General features: G+C 35.5%; 4 protein-coding genes across 7 annotated transcripts; 2 read left to right on the forward strand and 2 right to left on the reverse strand.

The window, feature by feature from the left end:
• The first annotated feature begins 502 nt into the window (after nucleotides 1-502).
• LOC105456389 (nucleoporin p54-like) lies at nucleotides 503-4596 on the forward strand. Of its 3 annotated transcripts, none has more exons than XM_011700360.1 (5): nucleotides 503-909; nucleotides 2441-2950; nucleotides 3041-3951; nucleotides 4032-4259; nucleotides 4347-4596. In XM_011700360.1, the coding sequence occupies exons 1-5, from the start codon at nucleotides 810-812 to the stop codon at nucleotides 4467-4469; spliced, it is 1872 nt and encodes a 623-aa protein (XP_011698662.1). In that variant the 5' UTR covers nucleotides 503-809; the 3' UTR covers nucleotides 4470-4596. The 3 variants fall into 3 exon arrangements, with proteins under 3 accessions (XP_011698662.1, XP_011698663.1, XP_011698664.1); XM_011700361.1 differs by having other exon boundaries at nucleotides 2447-2950; XM_011700362.1 differs by lacking the exon at nucleotides 503-909 and adding an exon at nucleotides 1837-1861 and having other exon boundaries at nucleotides 2447-2950.
• LOC105456390 lies at nucleotides 995-2431 on the reverse strand. Its single transcript, XM_011700364.1, has 3 exons — nucleotides 1979-2431; nucleotides 1723-1863; nucleotides 995-1645 (listed from the first exon to the last, which is right to left on the reverse strand). The coding sequence occupies exons 1-3, from the start codon at nucleotides 2009-2011 to the stop codon at nucleotides 1256-1258; spliced, it is 564 nt and encodes a 187-aa protein (XP_011698666.1). The 5' UTR covers nucleotides 2012-2431; the 3' UTR covers nucleotides 995-1255.
• A 325-nt stretch (nucleotides 4597-4921) lies between the features above and the next one.
• On the reverse strand, nucleotides 4922-9958 carry LOC105456391 (SWI/SNF-related matrix-associated actin-dependent regulator of chromatin subfamily A containing DEAD/H box 1 homolog). Its single transcript, XM_011700365.1, has 12 exons — nucleotides 9595-9958; nucleotides 8888-9078; nucleotides 8069-8262; nucleotides 7760-7988; nucleotides 7274-7607; nucleotides 6914-7188; nucleotides 6697-6834; nucleotides 6299-6619; nucleotides 5912-6213; nucleotides 5623-5835; nucleotides 5397-5503; nucleotides 4922-5328 (listed from the first exon to the last, which is right to left on the reverse strand). The coding sequence occupies exons 1-12, from the start codon at nucleotides 9689-9691 to the stop codon at nucleotides 5192-5194; spliced, it is 2538 nt and encodes an 845-aa protein (XP_011698667.1). The 5' UTR covers nucleotides 9692-9958; the 3' UTR covers nucleotides 4922-5191.
• A 1070-nt stretch (nucleotides 9959-11028) lies between these two features.
• LOC105456392 (glycerophosphodiester phosphodiesterase domain-containing protein 1-like) lies at nucleotides 11029-16488 on the forward strand. Of its 2 annotated transcripts, none has more exons than XM_011700366.1 (7): nucleotides 11029-11306; nucleotides 11404-11446; nucleotides 12191-12372; nucleotides 12446-12666; nucleotides 13945-14078; nucleotides 14147-14285; nucleotides 14366-16488. In XM_011700366.1, exons 1-7 carry the CDS (start codon nucleotides 11183-11185, stop codon nucleotides 14489-14491), a joined length of 969 nt encoding a protein of 322 aa, XP_011698668.1. In that variant the 5' UTR covers nucleotides 11029-11182; the 3' UTR covers nucleotides 14492-16488. The 2 variants fall into 2 exon arrangements, with proteins under 2 accessions (XP_011698668.1, XP_011698669.1); XM_011700367.1 differs by having other exon boundaries at nucleotides 11030-11306; nucleotides 14168-14285.
• Nucleotides 16489-17630: the final 1142 nt, after the last annotated feature.

The raw sequence follows: 17630 nt of genomic DNA on the forward strand, positions 1-17630 counted from the left end.
CGTGTGCTCTTCCGATCTATTATTCTTTTAATTAATTTTTATGTTTCCTTCTTATTATTATCAATTTTGTATTAAAGAATAATTTTACAAAGGAAAGAAACATATATGGACATATTTTGCATATAATTATATATATAATTATATGTATAATTATACATATGTGGAACATTTTTCCCAGATTACTGTATCGAATCCATATTATTACTTATTTTATTACTTGTGAGGAACTTTTCTGATTTCTTAATTCGGTCCTTGATTTAACATGGTGGATGTGAGCTGGAAAGGAAGATGAAAGTTACCGACACGAAGTGTACCTACTGATTACACTGTGATTACAGTGAACAAACGTGATCTCCATACATGCAACGACGATGCGTTTGACGTGCACGTGACGCGCCTGCGTTCGAAAGAGCCAGAGACTTCGCGCGTCGCGCAGAGTTTCTGCGCACTGAATTTCCCGCCCGTGCGCAGATCTGTTCCTCATCGCTGCGTCCCGCTGCGTACCTTCTGCACTTAAAACGAGACGGGCGTACGACTTGGCCGTTGGTGATGAACGAGAAAGAGTGACCGAAGAGTGCAGAGAGTTGCAGCCGCGAGGAACCAACCTCTTTTCTTATTATCGCACGTGCAGCAAACAACGGCCATGTTGCAGCTCGTTCCTGTCGTCGCACGCTCGTGATCGCACGCCTCGCGACGGACGCGGGACACGCGGGTCGTCGTCGTCGTCGTCCCGGAACTGAACTATCCCGAGTCGCGAGTGACGTGTGTGTACGTACGGCAGGTGTACGCGGTGCAGGGACCGAGTCGGCATGTCGTTCGGTAGCGGCTTCGGAGCGTCCCCGTCGACGCCCGCACCCACGTTCGCTTTCGGCACCACGCCGGCGTCCACCGCGACGCCAGTCAAACCTGGTAAGTCATCCTTCGTCCCCTTTGCGACCGCAGGATCGCCAAGTTTCTTGCTCTTTCCGCACTTGTCCTTTTTTTTTTTGCCTCTTTCCTCCTTATTTTCCGTTTTCTTTCCACCCTCGCAAGGATTCTGCCTCTCTCCTGCTCTCTCCATCGATCATACGGACGTTCACTGTGCGTCCCGCTTCTTTTTTTCTTTCATACGTGGGTACTCGTGTCTCGCGACAGTTCGCGCGTGACAATTTTGAGGTTAGGAACGGCCACTCCACGGCGAGGCGCTTCGTCGAGTTCCGGGTGAAGTTGAGGAGCGATCACATGGTCGAGACGCTCCTCGGGCGCTCCTCTCGCCTCAGTTCCGCGTCGAGCTGGTTCTGGTGGTCGTGTCGGAGGCCTTGTCCAGCAGGGGCTGGTTAACACCCCTGCAATCCGGGCTGCACTCGACGTCGCTTTTCGCGAGGAAGGCGTGCCGCCTGCTCCTGGATCTCGCGATAATGCACGCCGTCACGCAACACATGAATAATATGAACACGAGCGTCGTCAGCAAAGCGATCAGCACTGTCGAACGTTCCGGGTACTCGCCGGCCTCGATCGAGGTGGCCAGGGTGGTGTAGTTTTGATCGAGTATCGCTCGCGACTCGCCGTGAGGTGCGATTTTTTTCCCAATCGTCGTATCCTCCAGATAATACATTTCATTGGGGATTTTACCAAGCGTCGTTATCATAATCTCCGCGGTTGCATCCTGCGTTAAGATAATTGAATTGAAATTGCTGAAGTAAATTGTGTCAGGGGGATACAAATTGTTGTAACAATTGTTACCCCAATTGCTATGTCTGTAGTACCCAGTTCGTTTACAATTTGAGTGGAAAGATCATGTACTGACTTAATATGACGGAGAACGCTGTTAGGCGTGGCAGCTGTCTGTAGTGAATTGTGTGCCAATTGTGCATGGAAATTGGTCTGTTAAAGAAAATTTTTCAATGTACATTCTAATTTTCTGTTCTAATTTTCTGACTTATCAATTGTTAGTTTTTCCAAAATCGAAATAGCTTAGCTTCCTGTTGCTAAATATTACCTGAAGATAATTCTGTTGACCTAGGAATGCCATCTTCTGTTATTTTATGTATTTTATATTATGTGACGTATATTAAGAAAAATTTTATATATATTTTTATAATTGAATTTTTAATTTTTGTATACGAAAGTCTCAATAAGTTATTCCAAATGATTAAGTGTAATCTAAAGGCAGTTAAGTGTCCATGCAGTATCTTCCAATATATATTCCTATATGTAATCACATTAAAAAATATAAGCGTCACATTTAAAATTGTTTTTTCGTAAAATAAGCAACGAAGAATGTCATAATAGCAAACACTTTTTAATTGACATAATTTACCTAACTTCATGTTAAACAAAAAAAACTCACGCAGGCCACAGACTTGATTTAACCATGTTGTCTTCTTACACCAATGGATTTAACAGAAGTGTTTGTTTTGCTGTTTTTGTTGAAAGCGCTAACTAGTTAAAAATTTTTAAGTTGCAGGATTCGGAACACCCTCGTTCGGATTTAGTACACCGACCACTTCAACGCCGGGCCTGTTCGGCTCGCCGTCGACGCAAACTACTGGATTTGGTACCGGCACCGGATTCGGTACTCCGCCGGCCACCGGTTTTGGTAGCGCGCCGAGCACAGGTTTTGGATCCGCACCTACGTTCGGCACCACGTCGACCAGCGCCTTCGGTTCGGCACCGGCCTTCGGTAGTACCCCCGCTTCCTCCACGACCACTGGATTCGGTACAACTTCGACATTTGGCAGCGCTCCCGCTGCCACAACTGGCTTCGGCGGTTTCGGGACAGCGACGACGACATCGACGTTGAGTTTCGGAGGCTTCGGTGGCTTTGGGACGACCACCACTACGACTGGCTCTAACCTGTTCGGCGGATTCGCAAGCACTCCTTCAACGGGTTTCGGCACAACTACAGGTTTCGGCGCGTTTGGAAACAAGCCGGCTACCACGACTACTGGTTTCGGTGGATTTGGAACAGGTAACGCGAAAGTTTTTGTACGTAGATTGAGGCTTCCGATATTGCAATATTTTTCCCCTTTTTATTAATATACTACATATTTGTGCACAGGGACAGGATTTACTGGATTTGGCACTGGACTGACACAGCCTCAGCAGCAGCAGCAGCAACAACAACAACAGCAACAGCAACCTACAAATACTGCGTCAGAAGCTCTCTATAATGCTGTGTTCAATTGTCAGTTGTATAACGACGAGCGAGATAATACCATTGCCAGATGGAATCTCATTCAAGCGTTGTGGGGTACAGGAAAGGCTTATTATTCCGTAAATGCCCCACCCATAGACTTCACTCAGGAGAATTCGTTATGCAGATTTAAAGCCATTGGATACAGTCGCATACCTGATGCTGACAACAACGATGGTTTAGTAGTATTGTGCTTCAGTAAGAAAGAAAAGGATGTGCAGGATGGAAAGCAACAGTTGGTAGTATTTCTCAATGGTTTGCTGGGGAATAAGCCCAATCTGACGGTAACCGTTGATAACGTCAAGTCGACGGGGGAGAACAAGAGTCAAGTGACGATATACGTGTCGGAAAAGGGAATCACCGGTTCTTACAGAAGAATTCCTGCCAACGAATTGGTCGCGTATCTGTCGCAGGTTATGCAAAAACAGCAGTTAGTGCAGAACGGAGTGGAAGATATATTTCCGCTGGTGAAGCTCGATCCGTCGCAACTGAAAGAGTACCTGGATAATCCACCCTGCGCCATCGACGCCAGACTGTGGAAGCAAGCGCAGCTAGACAATCCCAATCCGGAGCTGTACATTCCAGTTCCTATGGTCGGCTTTCAGCAGGTCAAGCACAGGCTGAAGTGTCAAGAAGAGGAAACTGCTAGACATAGAGCGTTTCTGGATATGGCGGCTGAGAAAATACAAGGCTTGCAGAGGCAGCACACGGCCACGCAGGCCCGACTTAAGGAACATAGGCGTACATTATTGGAACTTCAGCACAGGGTTCTGCAGGTATTACAAGCGACTAATTATTTCTCATTAATTTTAATTAATTGGTGATATTTCCATTGATATCAATTCTATTTTTAAAGGTGCTGGTACGGCAGGAGATTACGCGAAAGGTTGGATTATCCTTGCAGCCGGAGGAAGAAGTTCTGACACGCAGATTCGAAGCGATGCATTCGCAAATCAGTGCTCCAACGCAATATAAAGGTAGAATTAGCGAAATGCTTTCTCAACTCAGAATGAGGAGACATATCGATATTCAAAACCAAGAGAGGTATACCATGGATCCCATAGCACAGGACGATATTAAAACGGTGAGAAAATATTCTTCACATTTTTACTCTAATTGAAATTCTTATTGAGTATATTATGTGCAATCATTATATTTTCTATCATTTCAGTACCTAAGTATGGAGCAGCAGGGCATGGCGCAGCTTATTTCGACAATAAACGCCGATTTAGAAAGCTTAAAGATTATTAAGGATGGAATGTCAGAACTTTTGATGAGCCAAAGTATATCCTGAGGATTGTAATATATAATAAAAATTTTTTTCAAATATCTTCTAACTAAAAAAAGATAACGGTGTTTATTAATGTTTGTATAAATTGATCGTGGTTATATATGTGTAAAATACTTATATTTTTCACAAAGCTGTGCCATATTTATTACGCAAATATTCTACAACTTCTTTTCTTTTGTAATCAAATGACGTGAAAAAAATGAAAAAATTATGACGCTAATTATACATTACTTACAATTTTTATATTAAAATTTAAAAAGGCAATTCAATAATTCTTGCTTATTGTAGAGAAAATCATATCTTTTAAGCACATATTACGTATTCCTTTTTCTTTCTTCGTTTATTCGACGTTATACTATTAATGTTTTGAGATATATTTTAATATCTTGAAAAATGTGTTATAAATAGAAGCATGCGAGGCATGCTATATAAAATAAAATGAAATGCATATTGCATAGATAAATAAAGGAATGATTTAATATTGAGACATACAAAATAATAAAAAAGGAAATATTCCACAGCGCACATTATAAATAGAAGGTCTACAAATTGTGATGTATATTTCTATTGAAATCGTTGATTGAAAGTTAAAAACGTGACCCTTTACATTTTACAAAATACATTGATGCTTTTATCCCTCGTGTGTTTATGACGATCAGTACAGTACAGATAAATTGGAATATATCAAAATCATGATTATTAAAAATGGGAACCGAATCCCTTAGTTACAAATTTTCATCATTTCCTATTGCGTCGTTTTCTTTATTGGAATTTTTCGATGACAGGGATTTATTGTGAACATCCTGGCTTATAGTCATCTTTAATAATTTTATAACGGACTTCTTATCCGCATTTTCATTTTCTGCAAGCAAAATGCATTTTGTTATTTTTTTTTTTTACGATTACAAGATAAAACATCGTGTACCTCACCTCCACCTCCAGTAATTTGTTGTTCGAGATGCAATTTTTCTTGCGCTATCTCGTACATGCCTTCCTCTATTGTGCCTTCGCTTAGTAATCTTATTATAGAGACAGGTCTGCAAGAGAATTTTAGCATTTTGAATATATTCATTTTAACAAATGATGGATTTAAAAAAAAACGCATGTTTTATCTTAATTTAAAAATACACTTGTGTAATCTTGTGGTGGTACGTACTTCGTTTGCCCCACACGGTGGCATCGGTCTTCTGCTTGTTTGTCATTGTAGGGATTGAAATCTATGTCATGTATTATAACCGTATCGGCGGCAGTTAAGTTGATCCCCAAACCTCCGGCTCTTGTTGATAATAAAAAGATGAATATACTTGGATCTTGTGTATACTGATTTATAAGAGACTGCCTCTCGGTCACAGGTGTACTGCCGTCTAGCCTAAATTGAATATTAATTAATTCATTAAAATTGACCTGAGGTAGCACGCAAGCCACAGCGATAATTAGTTACAAACCTTAAAAATGTCTGTCCCCTTATAGCTAAATATTCTTCGAGCACGTCTAGCACCATAGTAAACTGGCTAAATATGAGCACCCTATGACCGTCCGTTTTCAATTGTGGTAGCAACTTGTCGAGTTCCTTTAATTTGCCAGCCTGAGGAATAAGTTCCTGGGGCAAGCCGAATCCGGCTATGCTTTTGTATACACGGGTTAATTGATTTATCTGATAATCAGACGCCCATATCAGCTCTTCAAAGACGTACTCCGGATTCTTCTGTTTGTAACCTGGCTCTTTCGCCAGTCTACTCGCTATAGTCTAATGATGCATCGATAAAGCAGGTGATGATTAAGTGTACAAAAAGGGAAAGTGATATAAAAAAAAAGTTGTATTGTGTACATACCCGCAGTTTTTTCTCGTCGTAATAATCGCGAACGAGAAGAGGATGATTGGCGAGTTTTCTCAACTGCATCATCATGCCGGTACCGTTAACATCCGTAATTTCGCTGGCCTCTGCTGAAAATTGTGCGACTAATCTATCGTACATATTTCGCTGCTTTTCGATTAATGCGCATCGTATTATTTCGTCTTTCTTGTAGGGCAGGTCGCGTAAAACTTCAACTTTAAGTCGTCGAAGAAAGAACGGCCGCATAATTTCCTTTGCATTTTTAACTTGCTCTCTTTCGAATAACGGCTGCTCTCCGTTTTTCTTATCTGGTAGTTTCTGCAAAATTTATTCAGAGTATATAAATTATAAATAAATATGCAACAATTTATATATATATATTTATATATACTCACATTATTTTTGGAGAATAAGCTTTTTAAGTCGGCTTGTTTTCCAGCAAACAACGAAGGCATTACGAATATTAATAAAGATATCAATTCCAATAAATTATTTTGTAGAGGTGTGCCAGTCAATAGAATTCGACGTTTAGCCTTGAAAAACAGATTTCGAGATTTTGTTACAAGAAAGCAACCTTCTCACATATTTTCATACATATATATTAATACATACACTAATCCTGACAAGATTTTCGTATCTAACGCTGCTCATATTCTTAAGCATGTGAGCTTCATCGAAAATTACATAATTCAACGGCATAACGCGAAACAGTCTACGCTCCTCTGGAGTGCTACAGATTAAATTATACGTAGTTAACAAAACATCGACATCGTCGAGGTCGCCGTTTCGCCAACCCATTCGCATCTCTTTTCGTTCGTCCTGAGAGCCGTAATACTGAACGACTTTCAAGCCGGGTGACCATCTTTCTAGCTCGTCCATCCAATTTTCTGTACCAGAGAAAGATTTTCGCACATAATTATAAAGACCTTTGCGTGGCAATTAGTGTAAATCTGAAGACGCAAAATATATTACCCATAGTCGAACTGGGAACGACAATTAAATGAGGCCCATCCTTTTCGTCGAGAAGACCAGCTTCCTTCAGATATGTGAGAAATGCTATCACCTGCACCGTTTTTCCTAAACCCATTTCGTCGGCTAGTATACCATTTACGTTCTGTGCATGCATTACAGCAAGCCAGTTTAGGCCAACCATTTGATACGGAGCCAGTGTCAAATTTGACGATAACGTCTTTGGCTGCTCTGTTATGGTCGATGCACCAGCAGCCACAGCTTTTTCCATGTTAGTCGACAAGCGAAGGCATTTTTTCATGAGAAGTTCCACCACATGCCGTGTAGATAGTAATACCTTTATGCATATTAAAAGTAGAATTAATCATAATTATATATACTTTGTTATTGAAAATCTTTTAAGTTCAATGAAAATCAATTTGAATTCTAGCAGTTTAGTCGAAGACAAAATATTATTAATTGTATATATATTAATTCTTTCAAATTTACCTGAGCTGCATTCAATAATTCGGTGTCTAAGTATTTTATATTTTGAAATTTATTCACCAAGTCTCTCCAATCTTCAAACGGTCTTGCCTGTATAATCGCGGAGGCTCTTTTTTGAGAGCATTGAGACATCAAAAGCAGTTCCGAAGGTAGGGCAGTCCGCATAAATTCTAAAACTGCCTTTTTATCACCTGTGAGCTCATTGGATATCTCTATATCCGAATCCTCATCACTGTAAAACAATAATGCGTTTATATCGCGATCGTAATATATATTTAATTGCGAGTACAAATCGTTGCAATCGTTGTGTACCTATTAAATACTTTATCTTTATAATCGCCCTCATCTGAATCAATGTCTACTTCCTCGTCTACATTTAATTTTCTTCTTTTCTTTTTGCTAGTTTTCTTCACTGGATCCTCCAAATTTCTTTTCCTATTTTTTTTAAGCGCCTCCTCCGCCTCCTCGACATTCCAATTGGTACTTCTAAGTACTTCCTGTATATGCTAAAAAAAATGTGATCCATATAATTGTTTGCTGTTATCATGTATATGTCACAATATATGTGGAGTAATTCAGTTTTTCCCTTAATTAGCCAATACAGGTTATAATTAAGTTTTGTTTTCTGACTTGTATAAATTTTATATAAAATTATATCTTATTTATATTTTATATTATGTATCACAAATATGATATTAGAGATACAGATACCCAGTAAACACTAAGTAACAGTAGCATAACATCAATCTTAAAATATCAGACTCGATAATGTGAATTTAATATAATGTCATACGTTACGTAACAATTATATTATTGAGTATGAAATTTTAATATTCATGTTATGTTACTGTTCGTTTACTGTGATAAGATGGAAACGTACATATGTAAAATACAAATTATAAACTGTAAGCCAGAAGCCTGTAAATCATCTTAAGCAAGGCAAAGATTTAAATTAATAAATAAAAAGTAAAATAAAAAAAACATGATAGTTAAGCAATTTTATCTCGAGTATTGAAGATAATTAGAACAGATTCATCTATTTCTAGTCAAAAATAAAAATAAAGTGATAATTATAGTAATTAAATTTTTATGACTGAGAAAAAAATACTTAGAAAATCTGAAAATACTTACTATTACATCGTTCTGTGGATACAAAGTTGTCAGGTACTTTAACTTATTCTCTTTACCTTTGGCGTTACAGTCCGAACTTGGCTTACAATTATTAGTTGGACTACCAATATCGCTGTCACTGTCCTCAATACGATTCACGGGCTTACGGCGAACTTGAGCGTCAGAACTTACCAAGTTACTGTCCTCGTCCGCTGAAATTAGAAAAAAAAACTGGTACACGTCAGGCCGATTATTCATAGTCGGTTCTTATATTTGAGATCATCTCAAATACAATTTTAAGATTATAGTCATAAGTCAATCACGAAATCGTAGCACCTCAAGGCATTACTCGATTAAAATAAAAACGGATTACGAATATCGGCCCACAGCAACTTTACTCGCTTGAGTCGACAGCTAAGATTAGACAACAATTAGTAAAATTAAATATCACTGATCGCGGTATTAAAAATTTGTTATTTGTTTATATAGAGTTTAAATATTTTACTTTACCAGCGTGCGTAAATGTGCAAGGGAAATTGTTTAAAAATCAAAATTAATCTCGATGTTGTTGAATCGCTCAGTTGGAAATATTCGCGAAAACGCTGCCGGAGTACCGTTGGCGAAAAACGGTGGAGAAGCGAATGCGACTGTCAAGGATATATGCACGCCAATTACATCGATTGGACGGGGCAATCAGACAATGGTAAAAAGATACAACGGGTTCTTACACATGTTCATGGTCTTCGTTTGTTTTTTTTGAAAACGGAATCGCCGCAGGAGGCTGGAGCTACTCGTGTCAGTTTTGGGCGAGTTCGAGTCGGACATCGCGTCAGGTCAACCGTGCGAGGGACGCTGGCAGTAGGAAGGCATTTTTCCGGAATAACTTTCGGAATCGTCTGCCAGGTGCATTCGGTGCGGCTCGCCGAGCGCGTCGTTACGTATAGAGAGATGTGTAGAATGTAGATCAGACTGCGGCGCGTCCGGCGGGATAATATTTATGCCTGATTTCCACACGGAGATATGTGCGAAATTCTTTAAACTTTCCGAAATGTTACGGATCGAGCAAGTAACGGTATCGGAACAAGTAAAAGCCAATCGGAGGGGAAATAGAAATGTGCGCTTGAAATGACAAATACATAAACGTTTGTGTTTACACGATGAAAAAATACGGGAGATGTGATTATTATTAATTACGTTCGCGTTAATTCAATTTGCAATTCGTAACTGGTCGAGCACAAAGAAAATAATTATCTAAATAAAAATTAGCATTAATGGAAGAATGTAAAATGCAAAAAAATAATTTTAGATAACTATCCGTAATTATATTATAGTTGAAATTAATTTCCGATGTGATAAGATGCAGAAAAAAGTACGTTTAAAACAAAAGTAATTTAAATTTTTATTTAAAAAATTTTAATTATTAATTCTTTAATTAACACCTTTCCAAATCGTTGCTTTTCGAAAATAAAATTATATAATCTCTCTCTCTCTCTCTCTCTCTCTCTCTCTCTCTCTATGAGTTGACTTCGAGCAAATTTTTCTGATTAATTTAATCGTTTAAATATTATAATTTTATTAAGTACTTCATGATATTCAGTTGACAGAATTAATTTTTGCTTCGCTTGACAGATGGAAGGAAAACTGGATTTAAAAAATTATTGTATACAGTTGCATATATATAATTAAAATTTTGCTGTAAACGAATCTGCGGGTAGAGAATTAGAATTAATTTAATCAAAGTTAAATTAAATTTCGATTTACTTTCGGTGGTTAATTTATCAAGTAATACCCTTCAGTTTGTCAAGCAAAATATTTTCGTTAACATATGTAAAAAGTAGTATTGTTAATTTTTTGTTTAACGTGAAAAAAAAGAGGACAACATATTATATTTCGAAATTTTACTTCAAGCGATTCTGCCTATAATTCTAATTAATCAACGATTAAATTAATCGGAGATTGGTCGAAATCGCTCTTGAATTGATCGGAGCCCTATAGTCGAAGTCCCTCGGGAAGGAAACGCTCCTGGCATTCTACCCGCTGACAGCTGTCACTCGATTGGCCGAGCGCGCGGCGCGCGGGAAAAACGAGACGGCGCGCTCGCTCGCGTGGCACGCCGCTCTCGAGTGCGCGTGATTCAGGGCTGGCGGGCGGTTCGCACACTTGCGCTGTCGTCTGCTCCGCTCCCTCCGTTTATTTGCGTCCGTCGTCTTGCCACGCCACACACGTCGAGCGCGTCGTTATGTTCGACGGCGGATAAGTGTATTCGCGGCGTGAGTCACAGAGAGGATAAGGGTACCGAGGGAAAAAAGTGAAAAGATGTTGCTGTACACGCTGATCGGCGGCTACATGCTGACCTCGATGATACTATTCAAGTATCCCACTCTGCTGCACAGGAAGAAGAAGGTGAAGTTTTTGTGCCAGCACATCAGCCACCGGGGCGGTGAGTCGTCGTTCGCGTCCCTCCCTCTTTTATTTACCATACACGGATTCGCGAAGTCTTAATTAATCCTCACCCGCATGTGAATCTCGTTTTCCAGGTGCCGGCGAGAGCTACGAAAATACAATGTGCGCATTCAAACGGTTAGTGCAAGTATTGTTTACCCCCAGGAACTCCCTCGCCCGAGACTGCGAAAAAGGCATTATGTCATCTGTAATGTCATGTGTCAAATGTCAATCGTTGTGACATTTAATCACCATAAATTACGTGGCAGCATGAAGTATAAACGTTTACATGTGATTTCACGTCAGATACTTTCCTGAAAGTAATAATACAGTAGAGAGAAATCAAAGAATCAGAGAAATTAATTTCTTTTTCCTATATAAATTTTCATAGTTTTATTTTTACATTGGTATTTCAAATCCTTATAAAATATCTGTTTTTAATTACATAAAAAATTATGTAGTATATATTACCATAAAATAAAAATCTATTTAAATTTCTTTATATTTTGGAGTAATAATTCAGAAATTATAAGCTATTAATTTCTAATGTTGTTACACAATTTATTTATTTATGCACAAGTAAGAAAAGTAGCTCCAAATAATATTAGTTCTAATTTATATCAAAATTTATAATGAAAAAAATTTTTCAACTAAATATATTTAATAACAAATGTAGTTAATTACAATATATTTAAATCATAATTCTCACAAATTAATTATTATTAGCTCTTTTTCATTAGAGTAAAATATTCTCTTGACCATCTTGTTAGTTATTTGTTCATACTGATTAATTTTTGTTATTACAAATAGAGTTAAATAATGTCGATATCATATTTTATCAATTGTACACGCGAGTGAAGTCAATTTTCTTTACGATTGCAGAGCAGTGGCTATTGGAACGCAAATGTTGGAATTAGATTGTCATCTTACAAGAGATGACGAAGTAGTAGTCTCTCACGATCAGAATCTCTTGCGTAGTACCGGTATAGATAAGAATATTTCCGAATTGGATTACAAGGATCTACCGCTCTTAAAGCAATGTTTACCAATTGATTTTGACCCAGGTATTGCTATTTATTATTTTAAGAAACGAGCTGCATTCACGAACAAAATTATTTAAGAGTTATAGTTGAACAGATGTGGAGTATATCGGTTCGGCGACGGAAGAGGATCGACGATTTGCACTATTAAGAGAGGTCTTCGAGGCATTCCCCAACATCCCCATTAACATTGACATTAAGATCAACAACGATCGGCTTATATCGAAAGTTTCTGATCTTATAAAAGAATACAATAGAGAGGAATATACAGTTTGGGGAAACTTCAGTGACGAAGTCACACAGAAATGTTACAAAATGGTATGTTAATTTGCTTAATATCTAAGCTTCTATAAAGAGCAAATTAATAGATACATTTTAAAAGTATTGAAATAATATTTTATAAAAAGTAGCAACAGTTGTTATAACAATTTTTTAACTTTATTGTCTATGTTAAGATTTTTTTGTGCTATCATAAATGCTGATATTTACTGTCAGCATTTGTGAAAAACCGTATATAAAGGACTATGCATATTTTTATGGAAAATAGCTTTCGGCAAAATTGAGGCTGCAACTTTGCTTTTTTATTTGATGCTAATTAAAAGTTGATATTGCTACAATCTCTACAAATAAATTGTAGATTTTTACAAGACAAGTCAAATTTACAAAAAATATATCTGATTATTATTTTTTATATAGGTCAAACGTCCCAGAAACATGAGAATAGAAAAAAATAGTGACTTTTTCAATAAGAGCACGTTTTAAATAATTTAATGACTTCGATTCCCTTCTTTCACCTCCAATAAAATGAAAGCAAGAAGTATTGGCAAAATTTTTCTAATTAAAATTACAAACACGTCCTTAGTTCATAAATATTTTTTTGCATGTTTGCAAATAAGATAAAATATATTTATATTTATAAAAAAAACGAATTACAAATTGAGGACATGTTTTTCATTTTAATTGGAAAAATCGTACCGATCGTTCTCCCCTGCCCTCATTTTTACCGGAAGTGAAAGGATAGAATCAAGCTCGAATGATTTGAAACATGCTTCCATTGAAAAAATGCCACTATTTTTCTGCATGTTTCTGGAACGTTTACGTAAGATTTACGTAAGAAATAATAACCAGGCAAGTACGAAATTTTATTTGTAATTTATATTGCATCACCAGGAACGAGATTCTGCAAGTAATAATCACCCAGCGGCATATCAGATAGATTCGGTTTGTATTTATCGTCACAATTAATGAGTGTATAATGATAAGTCATTCTTATCAGATTACATGTTATCAGAGCGAGAATTTAATTCCATATTTATTAATATAAAACTGCTATCATACATACGTCAATTTATGTTACGTAATTTCATCACTTTTCAGAAAAAGTTTAATGAAATGCATTTATGAATTGTGACTATTTGTAGAAATTAAGCTTTTTTATTTGTAGAGAGATTGTGGTAACGTTAATGTTGAATAATATATAAATTATAAAATAGCAAAGCTGTAGTCAATTTCGCCGAAAGCTATTTTCCATAAGAATTGCAAAGAGTTCTTTGTGAATTGTTAATTTTTCTACATTTTTTCTCAATTTTGTTTTAGAACCCAAATGTAAACTTACTATTTTCAATGCAACGTGTGACGATGCTGATACTTCTCATGTATACTGGTTTGTTGCCATTCGTACCCCTAAAGGAAACACATCTGGAAATTTTCTTGCCTTCAATCTACTTGCGGTAATATAACTGAAATGTTTTATATTTTTATTATAATTACAATGGAATTACGCGATAAAAAAAAGTAGTCTCCTGTATTTTGTTTCTAGACGACAAGGTGGTCCGAGTCCAACATTTTTACCGCTGGAAAAGTTGGTAGTACGTACGATTAATGTACTATTAATGAGGCCGTGTTTATTTAATCATTTAAGAGCACGAGGCATACATGTAAGTATATACAATTGCAACTGACGTGTGTTTGATCGTCCGATTGAGTTGTAATATCATCGGCTCATGTGTTTGTCTAGGTATATTTTTGGGTCTTGAATAAAGATGAAGAATTCAAAAGGGCTTTTGATCTGGGAGCAACTGGCGTAATGACAGACTATCCAACAAGATTAAAATTATTTTTAAAGAAACATACAATAGATTGAAGTACCGGGTAGATTTTTAACTAAAGATTACACATCAGATGAAACACAAACTATTGAGAAAATTCGCGGAGTTGTTTATGTCTGGAGGAGAGATATCTGCCATGATAAGCCAGAAGATATATAAGCTATACAGAATAAACAAAGTAGTATATTTTTTATAAGCGAAGCAAAACTATTTGCTTATGTTCCGTGTATAAATGCCAATTTTGCCACAATTGCGACAATTCGTACAAAACGATTCATTAGCGAAATTGTATATACCGTGTGCACCGTGCGCACCGTATATACGCCGCACACAATAGTTTATTATATTTATGGTATTTTACATTAACCATGCGGGTGTCCATTCATTGGAATAAGATTGCTCTGGCCTCGTAAATCTTCCATTTAACCGTCTCTTTCGAATATTTTACTTGATCAAAAAGTATAGTTGTCGAGGCTTTTTTCCTTTCAGTTGAATTGTTGGTTGTGTCGATTAGTTTAAAAGCGCAAGCTAATATTCTGACTATATTAGTATTAACGATTATTTCACGTAGCGTAGGCTACCAAGTGATATCTGTGCATCTAGCGATTTTGTTCCAATATAGCGATTTTTATATAGTAGATAATTGTAATGCACGCTTTTAATTTGCTAATAGAATGCATCCATAGTCTCAGACTCCATATGTTATCTTTATTTATAATCATGATTTATCTTCATATATAATCCAAAAAAGAGAACGAATATTACCCAACATCATTCATTTCTCTTGTTACAACGACTTTTCATTTGTAATACTTTTTCACACTTAGATTTATTGTAAGGAAACAATTCACACACTGTAAGAAAAAGCCCGCATGCATATCTATCTCGATTTTTGGTACAAAATATCTAATTGATTACTATATCTCTCTGGGGCCAGCGTTAACTTAGCCCAGCATTTAAATGCTTCGAATAACACGTATAGTCTGATCTATGGTGCATTTTAAATAAGTTTTAATCTTCATAGTATTTGCGAAGGGAGGACATTTTATGTGAAAAAAAAAAGAGAAAAACTTGAGCTACGCAGATCGTGATATGTCCTTAGTATATATTGGTGTGATATAAGGAATTCCCTTTTCGTAAAAAAAAAAAATGAATGTGATAAAAGTCTGTGTCAGTCTCATATAATATTGAGAAACTGAAGTCGATAAAACTCTATCAGGACTAGTCCTATTGAATCAAGAAAAAGAAATATACGTGAAAATATATTGTATCTAACGAGTATGATATTTATACTGTATGAAATAGTTACAGCATGATAACCGGTATTAACATCTTATAACAACTTAATATATGTGGGACATACTTCACAGGAATTATCATCCTTCATGCGTTGCATCTATCCCTGAAGCATATCCTACATATTAAGTTACATCGTGTATTTGCATACAGGGCATTTTGCAATTGATATAACTCACAATCGATGGATATCTATATGTTGAATATATGTACTTTTCTAATCTTTTAAACGTAGAAACAATATACCGAATAATTAAACGAATATTATGTTAATAACATATTTAACAGCAGCTCACACATTTGTAAACGTGTAAACGATATGACACATCTTTTCTAACTTATTATATGTATATTATATATAATTTATATATTTAGGCTGTTTTTTATATATACTAGTATATAAAAAAAAAGATCTGTGTGTATATGTGCCATTATATATGTATACAATATACATATTCAGATAAAAGAATAACAGTATGTAAGATTACTAAAAAGACGTGGAAGATATCAATATTTATGGTTATAAGAAAGATTATACATTATATGCTGTCTTGTGAGGCAGTCATAAATGTGATGTATGTTATCTTTATTTGACATGTTTATATAATCTCGATTTACCAAAATTATTAGAGAATTTTTAATGATATGTAATTATACTAACAAATCTAGTGTTTTGATGTATTATAGTAGCATAAATGTTCGTTTATTTATGCTATAAAGAAACGTGTATAAATCATTTATTGTACAAATTCTCTTGTTCCATTTTAAATGTTAATGAAAAAGAATAAGAAATGACTTATATGAACTAAATGTTTACTTTAAAGATAAATTTACAAATTTATACACACACATATATATATATATATATATATATATATATATATACACATATATATGTTTCAGAAAAGTATTATATTCTGTATGTTGAGTAGATTATCTATTTGTGACTATAAGTGTACTTGAAGAGGGAAGAATTAAATAAATAATATACCAAGTTTTGTTAAAATTACTTGCTTCTATTAAATAATCAAAGTCTTATAATGTATAATTGATATATCGAAAATGTTTTACAATGAATGTTAAGTATAAAAAAATAAACGCAACTATGTACAAATTCATGTACCTTTGTACTTGAAATTAACATTTGTGTATTTGTAAAGCTCAAAGTTTATAATATAAGTTTTCATTCTATGATAAATAATTGTTCCTTTACCCATATAAAAATTATATATATAAAAATATAAAAATCGTATACGGGGTAGGAAACACATATTTATTCATTTCTAGCTTCCAAATTTCTTCATTTTTTGAGCTTTTAAATTTGTTCCTTCGACAAAGAAAAAAACATCGCAATTACAAAATAAATTTATATCAGATCTAGAAATGATCACGTTTAAGAATCATCTTTACATTTGTATTTTGTTACAGCATTTTGTACTAGTATATAACATATTAGTATATAACATATTATAGTATATAACATATATTTTATTTTTCTGTTCTATTGTTTGCTAATGATGATTATCTTAAATTATATCTAATATCTTTAAAGAGTAAAAAATATTATGTCAAAGATACACATTTAAAAAAAAATAAAATAAAATTGCAGATTTCAATCATTATAAGAATTAATATTTTTTATATTTATAATGATGTACTGATGTGTGATGTCAATACGACATACGAGTACATAAAAAATTTATAAGAACATAAATAAATATATAGGAAATTTAAAAAGACAAATGACTAATATATCATATCAGAAAATAACTTTGGAGTATTTTGTGTTTATCTTATGCATTATGGAATACATAGTACATTAAATGCATTATATTGATTATTTATAAATGCAAGTATATTATATATATATATATATAT

This window comes from Wasmannia auropunctata, unplaced genomic scaffold (assembly GCF_000956235.1).
Source record: "Wasmannia auropunctata unplaced genomic scaffold, wasmannia.A_1.0 LD335690.1, whole genome shotgun sequence".
Classification (NCBI taxonomy): domain Eukaryota; kingdom Metazoa; phylum Arthropoda; class Insecta; order Hymenoptera; family Formicidae; genus Wasmannia; species Wasmannia auropunctata.